The sequence below is a fragment of the Sorex araneus genome, chromosome 5 (assembly GCF_027595985.1).
Source record: "Sorex araneus isolate mSorAra2 chromosome 5, mSorAra2.pri, whole genome shotgun sequence".
NCBI lineage: Eukaryota > Metazoa > Chordata > Mammalia > Eulipotyphla > Soricidae > Sorex > Sorex araneus.
This window is the reverse complement of record NC_073306.1, coordinates 194,772,768-194,790,192: the sequence shown is the minus strand read 5'-3', so window position 1 is coordinate 194,790,192 and position 17,425 is coordinate 194,772,768. Positions and strand designations below refer to the sequence as shown.

Here is a 17,425-nt window from a genome sequence, read left to right as displayed (position 1 = left end):
GTTTATAAGCCAATGGCCAAGTAATATATCCCCTAGGTTTTTTAAGCCTTTCTTGAACAGTTTAAAACTACTTACAAAAATACATATTTAGCACATCAAAGAACAGGGCAGACCAGAGAGATAACACAGAGGTTTAGGAACTTGCTTTGTATGTGGCTGACACTGGTCCAAATTCCTGCTACATGACTGGAGTACAGAGCTGAGAGAACCCTCGGAGCACTAGTGAGTGTGGTCTAATATCTCCTGGCCCCAAAGGGGGGAACAAACAAGACAGAGAAAAAATGTTTCCTTGGGATTTCATTATCAACTGGGACAAATATTACATGTCTAGTAGAAGAAGCAATGCAATGAAACTTTGTGCAGATGAATATATTGCCTGTCAACTCTGATCATATGTTGAATACATTGACTGAACAATCCATGTCTTGAGAGAATTGAGTATCAAAGTTTGGCTGAATTTTCTTTTTCCTTCTTTTCAGAGTTCTCAAGAACCATTCCAGTTTATAGTACCCACAGATACCATGATTAGCGTATCAATTTGAACATAAAATGTTCTAATTGGGGAAATATTCAATAATATATGCATATAGTTATTCCTTTACCTCTATGGCATATGCTTAATCAGAATCTATAGAAGCAAAGCAAAACCACTAATAAAAGTGTGTTGTAATTCAATTTTTGGTAGTATATCTGATGTACTCTGGTTTCTGTGAAGACAAGAAACATTTAAATACCTCAGGAAGATAAGTTCATTACATTATTTAACAGATTAATTATACCAAGTACCCAATACATGTGCTTGGCTCTGACATAGAAGTTTTCAAAATTGAATGCTGCTTTAGAAAAATCTAACAACATTATTTTGATGAGAATCAATGTTCTATAAAAGCTCATACTTGAAAGACTGAAAAATTTAGTAGTCAACATAAAAATTCTTCAGTTTATATTTTCATTTACCTACCGTTATGTGCAAATCCTTGTTAGGCCTGACTTGTTGAAATGGCTCTTCCAGTTACTTTTTGAAAGATGACTGATGAAGTTTGAGAATGAACAAGAAATCTCAGCTCTTATATATGTTGCAGTAGACTTCTAGTGGCAATAAGGGAAGGCTAATTGGAAGATAAAATAACATCTGGGTTGATGTGTTTTAAATAAAGGAAAGCTGTCATTGCCAATTTGGCAGTCTTTCTGCATGGTTTTTTTTTTTTAAATTTCATAGGTGCTGTCACCCATTCAATATTTGGTGTTTTTTGTGGAAACATACACACATGTGCTTATGGCTATTTCTTTAAGAATCAATGAATCACTATGTACTTTTGTCTAAAAATAAAGTAATGTGCAACATGTGGTATGATATTAACCTCTTTATTTTAAAGGAAAAAAGCACAAGCTTTTCTACTTTAGGTAATTTTAGTAAACCATCTTTTGTCATAAGTGATATATCTATATTTTCTATTTTATTTACAAGTTAACAGTATTATGGATTAAATAGAAGCAATAAAATTATAAAAATTGGATCCAAACATAATCTAGAGAGAATGGGTAGGATATGTAATTAGTTCTGGCATGTTTTGCACACAAATTCCAATTAGTTGAGTGGGATTTGATGCCAATTCTATTAATTTCAAGTATTGGATACTGAGTTAAATATATTTTATCCTGGCTCCCAAATACCAATAGTTCTCATAAAATGAAAACTCATTATAATATGCTGCAACAATTAATCAGGTGAGTGTGTAGTAATGACATAATACTTCAAAACCCAATATTAACATATTTCTTCTGTGTAAACTACATATTTCACATCATGGTACCATAGTACTATATATTAAAAATATAAATATATATATTTAAATGACTATATGTTAACAGTATTATGGATATGCCATTTAAATATATTTATAATTTCTATAACATGAAGTTTAGTTATTGTTTTGTTCATACTTTATTTAAAACTTAATGAATACTGGCTATTATACATACTGCTAGTTGCTAATGCTCAGCATATTTAAATGCTTATTCTTTAAAAGTATTTTTATAAATATTTGGTGGTACAGGTATAAAGAAGCTATATTGAGAATTAATCTTCATTTTAGATTAATTGTTTAAGATCACTATGCTATAATTTGTTTGACTGAAATTCATTGTCTTTGAAAAAGTTCCAACGACAAAATCAAATGCAATAGACTTCATTACTGGTTTGCAAAACTTAGACTTTTATCAGTTACTGAACAATTACATGCCCAAAGAGTGAAGAGGATTATATTCCTACATTCACATGGGAAATTTAATTCAGTTCACCAGTGATGAATGTTTCTTCTTTATGTTTTGATGCCAATACATATATCAGTCAAGGGTTTTATATGCAGGAACAGTGTACATTGTAATGGATCATTGATAGTAAAGGACTTGGCATGGAAAACAGGTAAGACTGAAGAACAATTTCAGAGTGAGTTGTGAGTCACAGAGAAGTAGAGTAACCTAAGCCAAAGGGAAGCACATGTCTGGTAAACAGAAACAGTCTCTCAAGTCCATCTTTAACTTGCGGTTTCAAAAGACCTTGAGTGATGTTGTTTCCAGAACAGTACCTGAAGGAACTAGTGTCTCGGGTACAGGAAATTTATGACAGTTGAGTGTCACTATTGTTTGTGTAGACAGTTATGTGACATGAACTATTTTTTCCTGATGAAATTAAAATTAACAGAAGTAAATTCAGTCATGCAGCAACATTTGTGTCGAATGTCTGCTCTTGTGCTACAGTAATATATTTTTTTTCCTTCTGTCTTTAATTGAAGTAACTGGATTTAGCATATGAGCTTTTCTTTATTTCGTTTGTTTTTTTTCTATCTGGTTTCCTTCCTTCCTTCCTTCCTTCCTTCCTTCCTTCCTTCCTTCCTTCCTTCCTTCCTTCCTTCCTTCCTTCCTTCCTTCCTTCCTTCCCTCTTTCCTTCCCTATTTCCTTCCATCTTTTATTTTTTTCTTTTAGTTTTTGACCATACCTGGTAGTGCTCAAAGTGTTCTCCTAGCTCTGTGATTAGATATCACTCCTGGCAGTACTTGGGGGATTATATGCTATTGGGGTCTACTGAGTGCAAGGCCAGTCCTTATCCTCATGTATTACCTTCCCATTCTGCATGTGAATTTCTAATGTTTATCATTGAAATCAGTGTCTGTGTTTGCTACATTAAGCTTGCTGATATAATTCCACTTCTCTGCTTTACCATACTGTTGAGTGCCTTTGCCTGATTTTACCCTACTCCTTTTCCTTCTGGCTATTACTAATTGGATTTATAGTCCAAATATTTATTGTGATTTTATCTTAGTCACCTTTTCTGGTTCTTTATATATCACAGAATAATCTATGGAGTCATAAGATTTTTGTCTTTTACTGATTTATTTTAATATACATAACCCCATCACTGTTGTCGCACATGGCAGGTTTTAGATTTTTGTACACCTGACTAGTATTGTTATCTATATAGATATTTTTATATAATATATGTAATATGTATATATTTTATATATATACACATGTAGGGCTGTACATATATCTATATGCATATTATATATGTATATTCACATTGTTATTTAATCTAATTAGGCATTTTCTGTTGATGGCTTCTTAGTTGTTTTCAGCAGTTAGCCATTAAATATAATATAAAGAGGAAGCTCATTTAATTACTTAAATTAGTCTTAATTTGTTTGGATATTAAATACCCATAAAGGGCAAAATATTTTTGTTCAGAATTGGTTTTTTTTTTTTTTTTTTTTTGGTTTGTTGGGTCAAATCCCCCTGAGCTTAAGCTTTCACTCCTGGCTAGGTTCTTAGGGATTACTCCTTGTGGGTCCCACAGGACCATATGTGATGCTAGGGATCAAATTTCCATTGGATACATGCAAGATAAGCAAACATTCTTAAGTTTGAGTAATCTCATTCTGCTTTTTCTAATGGCTGCCTCAACATAGAAATCTCTCCCTTCCCCCCTTTTCACTTATTCTTTAATACTTATTGTTTCTGTTTTTTTTATAATAGTCATGACAGGTATGAGATTATATCTCATTATTATTTTGATTTGTATTTCTCAAATGATCATAGATGATAAGAATATTTTCACAAATGTGTTTGCTGTCTATATGCTCCTTTAGAGATGTATCTGTACATATTGTGCCCATTTTAAAATTAGGTTCTCTTTTGTTACTGTAATTATTTTTTTCTGTGGACCTATAGAAAACACATGAGTGTGTTTCTTTTAGAGAGTTTAGAATTAGGTGATTTGGTTTATGGGTTAGGATTAACTAAAGCCATCTGAGTAATAAGAAAATTGGAGGGATGTGTTTCTTGACTTAAAACTATTCAATAGGGCTATCGTAACTAAAGGAGAATAACAGTGGAGTAAAGATAGACTGTTAGACCAGCAAGTTAGAATGGAGTAGCCAGGTACATGGACAGCATATTAGTGTCAAAAGAACTGGGTTCATGAAGCAGCATAAAGATTAGCCTTGTCAACAAAAGGTGTTTGGAAAGTTGTATGGCAATGTTGCTGGCCCCTCCCCACTCCATCCTCCCAAAAAATGGCAACCACAAAACTGTATCTGTATCTTGTATATTACTCAAAAGCCGATTCAAAGTGGATCAAAAGATCTTGAGATTAGACCTGACTCCATAAAAATACCTCAAGGAAAATATAGGCATAATATTCCAGGACTTCAAAGTGAACTTCAAATTAAAAGTTTTCTGCACCATTAGAAAAACCATATGCACTCCTATGTTCGTTGCAGCACTGTTTACAGTCACCAGAATCTGGAAACAACCCAAGTGACCGAGAACAGACCTGTGGACAAAGAAACGATGGTACATTTACACAATGGAACACTATGCAGCTAATTAGGGAACATGAAGTCATAAAATTTGTTACACATGGATGGACATGGAGAGTGGCAAGCTGAATGAAACCAGCCAGAAGGAGAGGGAAAAACACAGAATGATTGCATTCATTTGCAGGATACAATAAAACAACAATTTAGTGCATGAATAATACCCAAAGCCAGAGGAAAAAAGGGCCAGGAGGAGTAGTCCATGGCAGGAAGCATGCCACCAAGGTGAAGGGGGACTGCCTTAGGACAGAGAAGGAACCACTATGGCAATGATAGTTGGAAATGATCACTATGAACACAAACTGGGTAGTGAAAAAGGATAAAGTGATATGGATGATACCATTTCAGTAGTATTAGAAACCAGAGTGACCAAAAGGAAAATGAGAGAGAGAGAGAGAGAGAGAGAGAGCCACATTTCAAAATTTCAAAGAGAACATGAGTTTCTCCAGAGAAAGAAGAAAAGCCTATAAAAAAAGAGAATATTGCATATAAATGAAAAACCTTTTTATTAAAATGTATGTGTGAGAGAAGAAAAGAAATCCAGGAGATAAGATAGGTTTCTCCAAATGATAGTTTGAAATAAAATAAAAGAATTATTTGTCTCAGGGTTGGGTGTAGACAATTCCAGAAACAAAGATGCCACTAGCTTCGAAATGATGATTTTAGGAACTCCCAGCTTGTGCAAAGAGTCCTTTGCTAGGATGTTGTTAAAGAAGGGCTTTGAACTTCAATTATGGGACATGCGTAATTCAGTCTTATCGGGACTATATCTACAGTGCATTCAACCTTTGCATTTTCCTTAGATCAAGTTTGACTTTCTACTCCAGAAACTCATTGCCACGTGCCCCTTACTTACTTGGTTATTTTCCACGCTATAGCATGGACTACTTTTTATAAAATAATTATCACAGGGTTAATATTTTTAGAAACTCTTTTCCAAAGAGTTGTTTACATACCATCTACTTTAAGAGTCTGCTAATAAGACTTTGTTATTTGAATATTAATATAGGAGGGGAGGCTAGGTGGGGATGGCCAAATAGGCCCATCTCTGTGGGACTCTTTAGTCATCAAAACAAAATTGGCACCAAAAATTAAATTTAATACAGCATGACATCAGAGTCCCTGCAGAAAAATCATATTAGGGAGACTAGATATCCCATCTAGAGACGGAGCACTCTGTGGCACTATGAACAACAATCCGGATTAAAAACCAAGAGCATGACACCTTTCATAGCAATAGATGATGGCAATCTGAAGAAATTTCTATGAGTCTAAGGAATAAGATCTTTAACTGAAAAGGGGAGGGTTAAGCAAATCCTCTGGCAGTCCCACATGGCAATTCTAGTCTTGAAACATGTAACTAGGAGGCAAGATATGATACAGAATGAGATCTTCAGGGGCCAGAACCAGAAGCTGACGGCAGCTCAGTGACTTCTCACCAGGAGATGCCATATTTGGTCCCTCTAGGACAAAGAGACAACATCAAACTCCTGAGCATAGCTCCTCTGACTCTAAGGCACGGGTGGGTCTGCAGAGACCCCGGGACACTGCCTTCCTCTGTGGAAGGAAGCCGGGCGCCCCCAACTCATCTGTGCTGAGAGCAGGCAGTGCATGTGCTCATCGAGGGGAGCGTGTGCTTCCTAGAGTGACAGGCCCTCTGCACCCACAAACCCACCTGAAGTTCTCCTTTACCTATCCAGTGCCTGAGGTGGAGAATCATGACTGAGACGCAAGTCTTTGCTTCTGCCTCAGTCCCAAGTGCACCCTGCAACCCAAATAGAGTCTGGCAGTGGCATTTGGGAATCCCAGGTGCTGACAAGCTGGGGTACCCATGGGTCGAATACTTGGTTGCAGCTGTGTCTGGTCAAACTTGTGGACACATTTTGCTCAGAACACAGCGCCAAGGACCACAGACACATCCCCAACCTAGTGCTGCGGCCCCATATTAACAGCAACCAATTCCTGTTCAGGTCGGGTTGGTGCCAAGGGGCTTGGGGCACTCCCAGCCAGGACCCCTCATTTGGGTTCCGAACCTGATGCGCTTTGTCACTACAGTCACTCCTAGGTATCAGCAACTGGGAACCTGGGACATAACCCAGGGTGGCCCGTCTTGCTGCTGTCCCTGCTGAGGTTCCCTTCCAGATACCTTGCAGTTGGACTAACTTGAGAACCACAGTCTCTGTCTGCAATTGGTGAGAGTGAAAGCCTTCCTTCCTTCCTTCCTTCCTTCCTTCCTTCCTTCCTTCCTTCCTTCCTTCCTTCCTTCCTTCCTTCCTTCCTTCCTTCCTTCCTTCCTTCCTTCCTTCCTTCCTTCCTTCCTTCCTTCCTTCCTTCCTTCCTTCCTTCCTTCCTTCCTTCCTTCCTTCCTTCCTTCCTTCCTTCCTTCCTTCCTTCCTTCCTCCTCCCTCCCTCCCTCCAATTTTGAGCCATTCCTTGTGGTGCTCTGGGCTACCTCCTGGCTCTGTGCTGAGGTATCATTCCTGTGGGGTCTGGAGGATCATATATGTACTTAAGATCGAGCCTGGCTCAGCCACATGCAAGGCAAAACCTACTCTCTGGACTATTGCTCAGCTCCCAGGCTTCTGCTTGCTAGACCTTTGCTTCCTTTTCCTCAGGACAAGGTTTTGTCTCCTTAGCTATCGAAGTCTTTCACAATCATTTGATAACCAAACTTTTGTGACTCCTATATCTGACTTCTTTAGTAATCTGTTTAGACATATTCATGATTCCCAGGGGAATACCTATCTCCTTATTGCTGAACTTGACTTTAATGTTTGCCACGAACTCCTTGAAATTTTATCATTTGAAATACTGAGCACTAAATATTTGATTATAGATATTTTTTATTCTTTAGTTCTGTTCAAAATTTAGATGTTGCAAGTTTTTCTAAATTAAGTGCACAAATTCACTGTTCTACTACTAATAGATAGTTAAAGTGATTTATGGGATTTTACAAAGTTTCCTGTGAAAATACCTGAAGATAATCATCTGTTGATAAATAGTATTGCAGGTCTTTTAACCTACATCAGTATTAATATATTCTTTACTATGCTTTCGGAGTGTATGACCTAGTAGGTTTGGGAGGACATTTGCATTTTTGGTGATTCATTGTATTGTTAACTATGGCTGTAATTTTGCAAAGACATATATGTCTCTTTCATCTTGTGTAAATTATTTATAGGTAGTATGCTGGTAATGACTAACTTCACTATAATTTATCTAAAAACCAGTTAACTCTCAAGGGGCCAGAGAGGTTGTAAAGCAGGCAAGCTGCTTTCCATGCATGTGGCTGAGCCGGGTTCAATCTTTGTCACTTCATGAGGAAACCACGCCAGGAGTGTTCCCTGAGTGAGTCAGGAGTAATCCCTGAGCGCAGTGAGCTGGGAACTGCCCCCCCCCCCAACTGTCTCTCTCTTTCCCGAATGTAACTGATAAGTCTTACATTTGCTTCTTGATGGTATATGTGTGACTTCAAATGTATTTTTGGGGAGGAAGTCTGAAAAGCATTTTAAATTTCTTTCATAAAACACAGTGTCCATGTTACAGAGTGTATGTAAGAATTAGGGTGCTGTGAAGGTGCTGTTAGTACACAGTGAGAAATGAGACTATCGCCCTTGTGATCATTTGCAAGATAGTGTGTATTTATAAGTTTCTACAGGATGGCCATCCTAAAGAAGAAGCACTAAGAATCTATACCCCTACATTTTTGTCTATCTTTTGGTAAAAGTAGTCTGGTGAGAGACGATGATCACAAATATACCAGCAGCCAGCTTTTCAAAATCTGTAAAGGGAAAACAAGACAAGAAAACCCATTAATTAGCATCTGTTAATTAACTTTCCTTTTCCAAATGTTTTATAACCTTCCTTCTCCAAAAGTTTTGTAGTTTAGTGTTGGTTAGAACATTAGAATCAGGAATATGTGGATTCAATGAATGTGAGTGTGAAGGCTATTTGTACTTAGTGATCTTTGTAGTGTCACTTAATATAGTCATGGTCCTAATTTCCTTGCCTTTCAAGCAGAGTCAATGAGCTCTGCCTGAAGGGTACTAAATGGGAGATTCCAAACGAGGAGTATTTAGCGCAATAACAGCACTGGTACTATTCCATGTAATTTAGAATTGCAATGATTCTAGCTTGTATTCATAACAAGCAGAAGTACCATTCAGAAACAGAGACAATATATGGTATTATAGTATTTCGCTTTACATTGTGTTTGGTTTTTGAGCACCACCCAATGCTCAGAGATCACTTCTTGCTCTGAGCTCAGGGCTCACTCCTTCCAGGACTCTGGGAACCAAGTGTGGAGGGGAAAAATCAAGCACACGTTGTCTGCATGCTAGGCAAGCGCCCTCTTTACTCTAGCATTTCTTAACTTTCTATGTTAAGGTGTTTTGTGGTATTAGGAATTGTATATTTCAGGCAATGCTCATAGCGAGGTGGATTTTCTGTGGTTGTGATTTCTGTTGCAAGGCTAATCTTAGCATTGCTAAACTATGCCATACTCTCCTGCCTCGTAGGACATTCAGTAGGTGTGGCCCCCAAAAGGGTAACATTCCTGTTCTGTTAGGGCCATCCATAGGCCCTGGGAGTTAATGACCTTAGAGGTACTAGCTAACTTGCGTTGATAAGGTTTTTAATTAAAAGTGAGAAAAACTCACAAAAATAAACACATTTTAGCCTTACAAACAGAAGTCAAATATGTAGATTTGACTTGTAGGTTTTGCTAGAGTCAACTAGCTTGACCTTTATATGTACAAACTATCCCCTTCAGGTGAGTTTTATCCTAAGTTTAAGTGATTATTTTCAATTTTTGGCTTTGGAACATCTTGAACTCTTTACACAACATGATTTCCAAAGTTTTGTATTAAGTTCTTATCGGCTTTTGAGGTTCTAACACTAATCTAAATTTGGTTCTTGAACTAAGAGGAAAAAAAGCTTCTTCTCTGCTTTGAACTATTCTTGTAGTTCTTTTGATTTGTACCATTGAGCTTACTTTTGATGTGGCAACCAGAGCAGAACAAAACAAAAATCCCGAATTTTATTCACACACTTAGTGGAACATATCTTGGCAAATATTGTTTACCTTGATCTTGGCCGTTGATATATTTGCAATCTCGGTCGAATTTAAGCAGTCTTTGCCTGAGCAGCGGCAGTGGTTGTGGATGTGGTAGTAGGGGCAGCGGTGGTTATAGTTGTTGGCTCTGTAGTTGTTGGCTCTGTGGTTGTGGTAGTAGGGGCAGCAGTGGTTGCAGTTGTTGGCTCTGTGGTTGTGGTAGTAGGGGCAGCAGTGGTTGCAGTTGTTGGCTCTGTGGTTGTGGTAGTAGGGGCAGCAGTGGTTGCAGTTGTTGGCTCTGTGGTTGTGGTAGTAGGAGCAGCAGTGGTTGCAGTTGTTGGCTCTGTGGTTGTGGTAGTAGGAGCAGCAGTGGTTGCAGTTGTTGGCTCTGTGGTTGTGGTAGTAGGGGCAGCGGTGGTAGTTGTTGAGGCTGTGGTGGTGGTAGTAGTGGCAGTGGTGGTTGTAGTTGTTGAGGCTGTGGTTGTGGTAGTTGTGGCAGCAGCTGTAGCAGCAGCATTGTCACTAGCTGCTGCAGATTGTTTTTGCGCAGTAGGATTATGCAGGAAGCGATCCAGGATAGCCAAAGCTATTACACGGTTGGGACCATTCTGATTGTGGCGACCATTTGGACCTCTATAATCTTGTCCGCGTCCTCCATTATAATTTGAACGAGAATTCATTCCATTCTCTTCGGAGGAACTTCTTCCAGACTTAGAGAAAGAATACAAAGCAGTTATCTTTAGACAGATGAGATATATCAACTTCACAAATTCAAGCCTTAAAAATATATTGTCATGAAATAAGTGTAAAGTGTCTCACTGCATTCCATAAGTAATTCAATGGGGTTGCCAAGCAATAGATTAGTTTGAACACTGTCTCGTTTATTAGCTGTAAACTCTTCTGAAAGTCTGCTCTAAAAAAAGATTTAGATTTGTAATTTGTAAGCTAAAAGTATCAGATTTCACACAGTGTAATCCACAACGGGTAGTGTGTTGTTGGTCAAAAAACTACAGAAACATCCTCATAGGGAAAGAAAGCATGCTTTGTGGGTACGGGATTATCAGAGTGGTTCATATATGACTGCATAAGTATTTAGCTTATCCAATGGATTTGTCAAATTTCTGTTTTTTCACTGTGGAACTGTGTGTCTAGAATAGAATCCTAAGTTAGGATGCTTCACCTTTTGAGACAGGCTATTCAAGTTTTCATCTAGAGATTCTCATTGGTTGACTCATGAATAAAGGGACTTTTTTCTTTTTTTTTTCTTTTTTGGTCACACCCAGCGATGCTCAGGGGTTACTCCTGGCTCTGCACTCAGGAATAACTCCTGGCGGTAATCAGGGGACCATATGGGATGCTGGGAATCGAACCTGGGTTGGCCGTGTGCAAGGCAAACGCCCTACCTGCTGTGCTATCGCTCCAGCCCCATATATAAAAGGACTTAACAGAGAATATAGAAGAATATATTGTTCTCTTTTCAAGACTCTTAAATATAGTGAGTTCCAAAAACATTCCATGATGTCAAGGGATTAATCCATTTGCATAGACTCATAGACATGAAAAGCTGTAAGGGCCATAAAGCAGCCAGCCCAGTTTCCCTGAGAATGCCTCATTTCTGACAGGTTATGGTCACTTTTTGACTAACTGTGGCTATTTACATGGATATGGAGTATGTGATTCCCTCAGGATTCCTAGTAAGACTACAGCTTTCCATCTTGTCTTCCCAGGGAATCCTTAGAACTCTAAATGGGAAAATGTTCCCTGCTCTGTTTTATGATAGGTCAAGCATAAATTCTCAATGTGATAAATTATTTCATTATTTTTTGGAGGGGGGTGATTGAGGTAGTTGTTTTGGGCTTCACTCCATGCCAGTGCTCTGGACTTTATCCTAGTTCTGTGCTCAGCATAAGTCCTGGCAGACTCAAGGTACCATAAATGTTTTGTGGAATCAACTCAGGTGGGCTGCTGCAAAACAATTGTACTATCACTTCAGGCCCCTAGGACTCCCTGAACTTTTAGATATGAATAACTGCCTAGATACAGTGAGATGCTGACTCTAAGATGGAGGAATATATTTACCAATATCATCCTAAGCTTTCAAAATAGGTTCAAATGTTCATTTTTTTGTTGTAATTATAATTATTTTTTAAATATCAGAAGTACTTGGGCAGTAAACTAAGACACCAGCCTTTGAACATCACTGTGCAATTGAGACAATGACTTATTGCTTTTAGAGACCAGCCTTATAAGGACATGGGGACCAGAGGACAGAGTTTTCTCTTCACTAATCCCACTGGAACACAGTTAATGCAGTGACTCTGACTCCATCTCTTAACGTTTTCATGGGTCGGTTTACACAAATGTCTTTGTCTGTTATCAACTCCTAGACACAGTGAATTAAAGTGTGAGAACATAGATGGAAGCACAAATGAAACTTACTTGTCTTTGTCCATTATAACCATTGTGTCTATTATTTTGCCTCCCATGTCTTTCGGCCCCCTAAAATGAGATAGGGAAATCAAATGTGCATTCAATAATTAGACTAGGACATCTTTGCAGCTCAACCATCACTATCACAATTATATATGGAGATATAATATGGAGATATAAGATATAATTTCAGGTGAGTGAAGTGCTGCACAATATTAGAAACTTGGTCTCATCATTATCCATGAGGGACCTTATAACACAGTCTTATTTCAAAAATGCTCAGTTGATTTTTGTAATCGGAAAGCAGAAACCTTCCTATTTCTCAATATTTTAATCACTGATAATTCATCTCCAGTTTTTAGGTAGTGTTGATTTTTTCAGCACCCAATGTTGCTCAGGGCTTCTTCCTGCCTCTGTACTCAGCGATCACTCTGGCAGGGCTTGGAAACCCTATGGGATGCCTGGAATCAACCGGGCTCACTACATGCAAGGCAAGTGCCTCCATTGCTCTGGCCCTGGGAATGCTGACTTGGCTTCTTTTATCCTATTGTTACCATTAATTCAGATGCCAATTCTGAGTCCTGCTATGGAACAGACATCTTTATGAATGTGCCATAAGGTAAAGCCAGGCTTTTTGTAGGGGGAAAAAATAGAGACTCAAAGCAGTATCTTATCGTTTCAAACAATTTGGAAAATACACTCTTACATTTGAACATCAAGAAAAGTTACAGAATTTATTGTTTCAGGGAGTGATGAAACATCTATATCTACATCTCTATATATCTATTTTAAATGGAATTACAGTGAGATACAGTTACAAGGTTGAGCATAATCGGGTTTCAATTATGTCATGTTCCATCACCCATCTCTTCACCAGTGTATATAATCTACCACCAATGTCTCCAGGTTGTCTCCTGCCCTAATCCATGTCTGCCTCTGTGGCAGGCACTTGTTTTTCTCTCTCTTTCACTTTCTCTCTCTGTCTCTCTCTCTTTCCTCTTTTTTACTTTCAGGCATTATGGCTTGAATACAGATACTGAAAGGTTATCATGTATATCTCCTTACCTACTTTCAACACTCCTTTCTTGTCCAAGGATCAACTCTATATTTTATAAATATAGATTTTTATATATGTGACTGGCTTTTTTTACAATGCTAATTTTAGACAATATTTCCTTTGTCATTTGCATATAAAATCTAGGTATCTATATAATTTTGGCATATATTCTGAGAAATGTTAGTGCAACTGTTAAGGGTATGCTCTTGCTAAATTTTAGAATTATAATCTAGCGTTTAGAATTCCTGAATTTACCTTATTAATTACATAGGTTTTAACTAAGAAAACTTTTCATCAATTTTATTCATGCAGGTTTCTTTTCTGGGGAACCATCTAACCACTAAATAACAACTACAAATGTTGCTGCAAATGTAGTGTCAGAACTCACAATTTAAATGCACAACATTGCACAAGCCTGAAAACACATTCCAAGATTTCTAGACTCCACATTCTTGAGGCATACAATTCAACTTTTTATCTAGAAAAAGTGTCTCCTTGATTTACCGTCATGAATAAAGTGAATTAACTGAGGTCCTAGTAGCTTTATCTTGTTCTCTTTTCTAGACCCTCAAATACAGTGTGGACCTAGGAACGTTCCATAATGCTGAGGGATTAGTCCATTTGTACAGACTCACAGACATAAAAAGCTGTAAGTGCCATGGAGCAGCCAGTCCAGCTACCCTGGGAATGCCTCATTTCTGACGGGTTACAGTCACTCTTCGACTAGTTGTCTCTATTACATTGACTTTGAGAATGTATTTCCTCCAGGGTTCCAGGAAGTCTAGGGTTTCCCATCTTGTCTTCCCAGGGAATCCTTAACATTCTACATGAGAAACTCTTTACTGATAGGTCAAGCATAAGTCTTTAGTCTGAATGCATTGTCTTTTTTCTTTTTTTGAGGGACCATATGCTGTTGATTTTGGGTTTCACTCAGTGCCAGTGCTCAGGTCTCATTCCTTGCTCTGCACTTAAAATGACTACAGGTTGCAGGTACCATATGTCATTTTGGGTATTCACTTAAAAATCCTCAGTGAATTCAGTGGTCATGAGGAAGAAAGCAAGTGCAATTGTCAAGTATAATTGTAGCAAGATTATAGTAACTGTATCTCATTCTTTCATTTTAACATTGAGTGCAGGTGATGAAAACAAGAAATTACAGAGAGGAAAATTGGATTTTTAATGTTAAAACAGTCTTTCAGATGATACTGAATATTCTTATTTATTCTATAAAACATATATGGCTTTGAGACTAGAAAGTAGCTACTCTTTGTGGAGAATCCTAAGAAATGTTTCCTATTGAATAATCATCAGTATGTGAAATTAAAGGACACGTACATTGAGCAAGCAAATAATTATTCATTTTAATACTAAAATCTGGAAAGCCTTAATTTTCACTTTCTGAATTTCCTCCTTCTATTGCTCATGAGGAGACCGGCATGATAAGAGACATGGTAACTGGAGGTGAGATTTATCTCTTCACTAATCCCATTAGAACACAGTTAATGCAGTGACTCTGACTTCATCTTAACATTTTCATGGGTCAGTTTACTCAAATGTCTTTGTCTGTTGTCAACTCCCTCGGCACAGTGAATTAAAGTGTGAGAACATAGATAGAAGCACAAATGACACTTACTTGTCTTTGTCCATTTTGTCTGTTATGTCCATTATGTCCGTTTTGTCCATTATGTCCGTTTTGTCCATTATATCCGTTTTGTCCATTATGTCCGTTTTGTCCATTATGTCCGTTTTGTCCATTATATCCGTTATGTCTGTTTCTTCTCTGCTGTTGTGCATCAGCCCACTAGAAGGAGATGGGAAATACAAACGTTTATTCAATATTTAGAGGAGAATATATTTGCATCTCAATCATCCCTATTAAAATTATATATGAAGGAAAGATATAGTTTCAGGTGAGTGAAGTTATGCACAAGTTTAGAAGCTTGGTTTCATCATTATCCACGAGGGACCTTGTAACACAGTTCTGGTTCAAGAATGATCAGTTGATTTTGGAGATTGGAAAGCAGGAAACTTCCTGTTTCTCAATATTTTCATCACTGCTAATTCATCTTCAGTTTCTAGGTAATGTTTATTTTTTTCCACACCCAGTGTTGTTCAGGGCTTTCCCCTGCCTCTGTACTCAGCGATCACTTCGGCAGGGCTTAGGAAGCCTGTTGAGTGCCCAGAATCAACCGCGTTCACTGAATGCAAGGCAAGTGCCTCCCCTCTATCCCCCATTGCTCTGGCCCTGGGAATGCTGACTTGGTTCCCTTCATCCTTATAAAGGGTTACCATTAAATCAGATGCCAATTATGAGACCTGGTATGGAACAGACAGGTTCCTTGCACTCCTTTTTTTTTTTTTTTATCAAACTGGTGTAAAGAAAAGATAGGCTTTCATTGAAGAGAAAAATAGTAGACTCAAGCTGTATATTACCATTTAAAACAGGTTGAGATAATATCTTCTTACATTTGATTACCCAAAAAAGTTATAGCACGTGCATTTCAGGAACTTATGAAATTTTATTTTCCAAACTGAAACTGGCTTATTTTTTCAATGCTAAACTTAGACAATATCTTCATCCTGTACATATATGATTTAGGTATATATAATTTTGACATACATATGTGTTCTGAAAAATGTTAGTGCAAATATCAAGTTCCTGCTCTTGCTGGAAGTGACATGTTTAGAGTGTCTGAATTTAGTCTATATAATTACCCATGTTTAAATTAAGATATATTTTAGTCAGTTTTCTTCTTCATACAGTTTTCTTTTGGGGGGAACCATCCAATGACTAAATGACAACTATAAATATTGCTGCAGAAGTAGAATCAGAACTCACAATGTAAATCATGATTGTGATTTGCAGGAGCCTTATAATATATAATATATATTATATATATATCACAAGAATCCTTATAATATATCACAAGAATTCTAGAAACTCCACATGTGTAGGAAAGGAAAAATCATGCAGATTGCAATGTAAGGTAAGAGAATGATCACAGCACACATAAGTTGCTGTTTAAGGCAAACATACATTAAAGGTAAGTCAACATAGAATAATGCTAAGTTTCCATAGAACGATGCCTGGAATCTGTGTCCTGTGGTTAGGAACTAAATGGTAAGCTACGTGTGGATAACATTTCAGTATTTACCGAGAAGCAAGCTGTGGCAGTAAAGATGACTGCAATCAAAATTAGCGACTTCATCCTGGGACCTTTGAGAAGTAGGCAACAAAGAGTTGTTTCATTAGTGGCAGAAGAAGAGAAAAAATACTAGTTTTGTTGATATAAATAGTTATTCAAGGGAACATGTTTAACCATGTTTTGGTTTGCCTATGGCTTATTTTTCAATCTCATAAAAAATTGCGTTAGGAAATTTATGTATTTATAAATTGAGTTCAAGAGGTATATGCATTGCTTAAGAAAATGCATTGCAATACCAATGCAAAAAAGCATAAATAACACAATTTACTGGCCTCATGTTATTAAAAATATTCAATTCTACATTTTGATTTCCAAGCTGAAATTGGAAATACATTACTGCGATATAAAAAATATCCCAATAGCTGAGGATAATTTAAGATATCATCTGGCTTACTATTCAAAAGAGCTTTCCGTTTTGTAGGTATCAAAGTCATCTAGAGTTTATCTAAAAAAAGATATTTTTAAGCAATTTGGGATACCTGAAGATCAATTTTTCAAGTACTGCATTTTTCTTTAAGTTATTAACATTTTATTTGTGAAAAATTAGAGATTAATAGGTTATGAATTGGTTTAGGCTTTCATTTTTCTATTTATCATATTTTCTTTGAAATGCATTAATAGAGTTCTGTAGAAAATGGTTTGATATAGAAATTATGCTAATTAGAAACCAGATGTAATAGAAGGCTAAGGAAAATTGGTTAAAAATCTTTAAAGTTTAAAACCGATACCGTAATAAGGGATCCTCTTTCTGCTGTTCTAACAATGCTAAGCTTGCTTCAGCTCCTGATGTCTGGAAGCTCAGAG

The 17,425-nt window shown here is 37.3% G+C and overlaps 1 protein-coding gene across 1 annotated transcript; it reads right to left on the bottom strand.

Moving 5' to 3' along the window:
- Positions 1-7,789: 7,789 nt before the first annotated feature.
- Positions 7,790-17,425, bottom strand: LOC129405077 (mucin-5AC-like). Its single transcript, XM_055140212.1, has 6 exons — positions 17,350-17,425; positions 16,571-16,632; positions 15,049-15,216; positions 12,368-12,427; positions 9,959-10,638; positions 7,790-8,656 (listed from the first exon to the last, which is right to left on the bottom strand). The coding sequence occupies exons 2-5, from the start codon at positions 16,622-16,624 to the stop codon at positions 10,000-10,002; spliced, it is 921 nt and encodes a 306-aa protein (XP_054996187.1). The 5' UTR covers positions 16,625-16,632; positions 17,350-17,425; the 3' UTR covers positions 7,790-8,656; positions 9,959-9,999.

Excerpts from the sequence above, each read along its gene's own strand:
- LOC129405077 (XM_055140212.1), bottom strand. The coding sequence starts at position 16,624 with ATGAAGTCGCTAATTTTGATTGCAGTCATCTTTACTGCCACAGCTTGC. Across the intron at positions 12,428-15,048 it reads GACAAAATGGACAAAGACAA|GGGGCCGAAAGACATGGGAG; the intron begins GTAAGTGTCATT and ends ATCTCATTTTAG. Across the intron at positions 10,639-12,367 it reads GTTATAATGGACAAAGACAA|TCTGGAAGAAGTTCCTCCGA; the intron begins GTAAGTTTCATT and ends TCTTTCTCTAAG.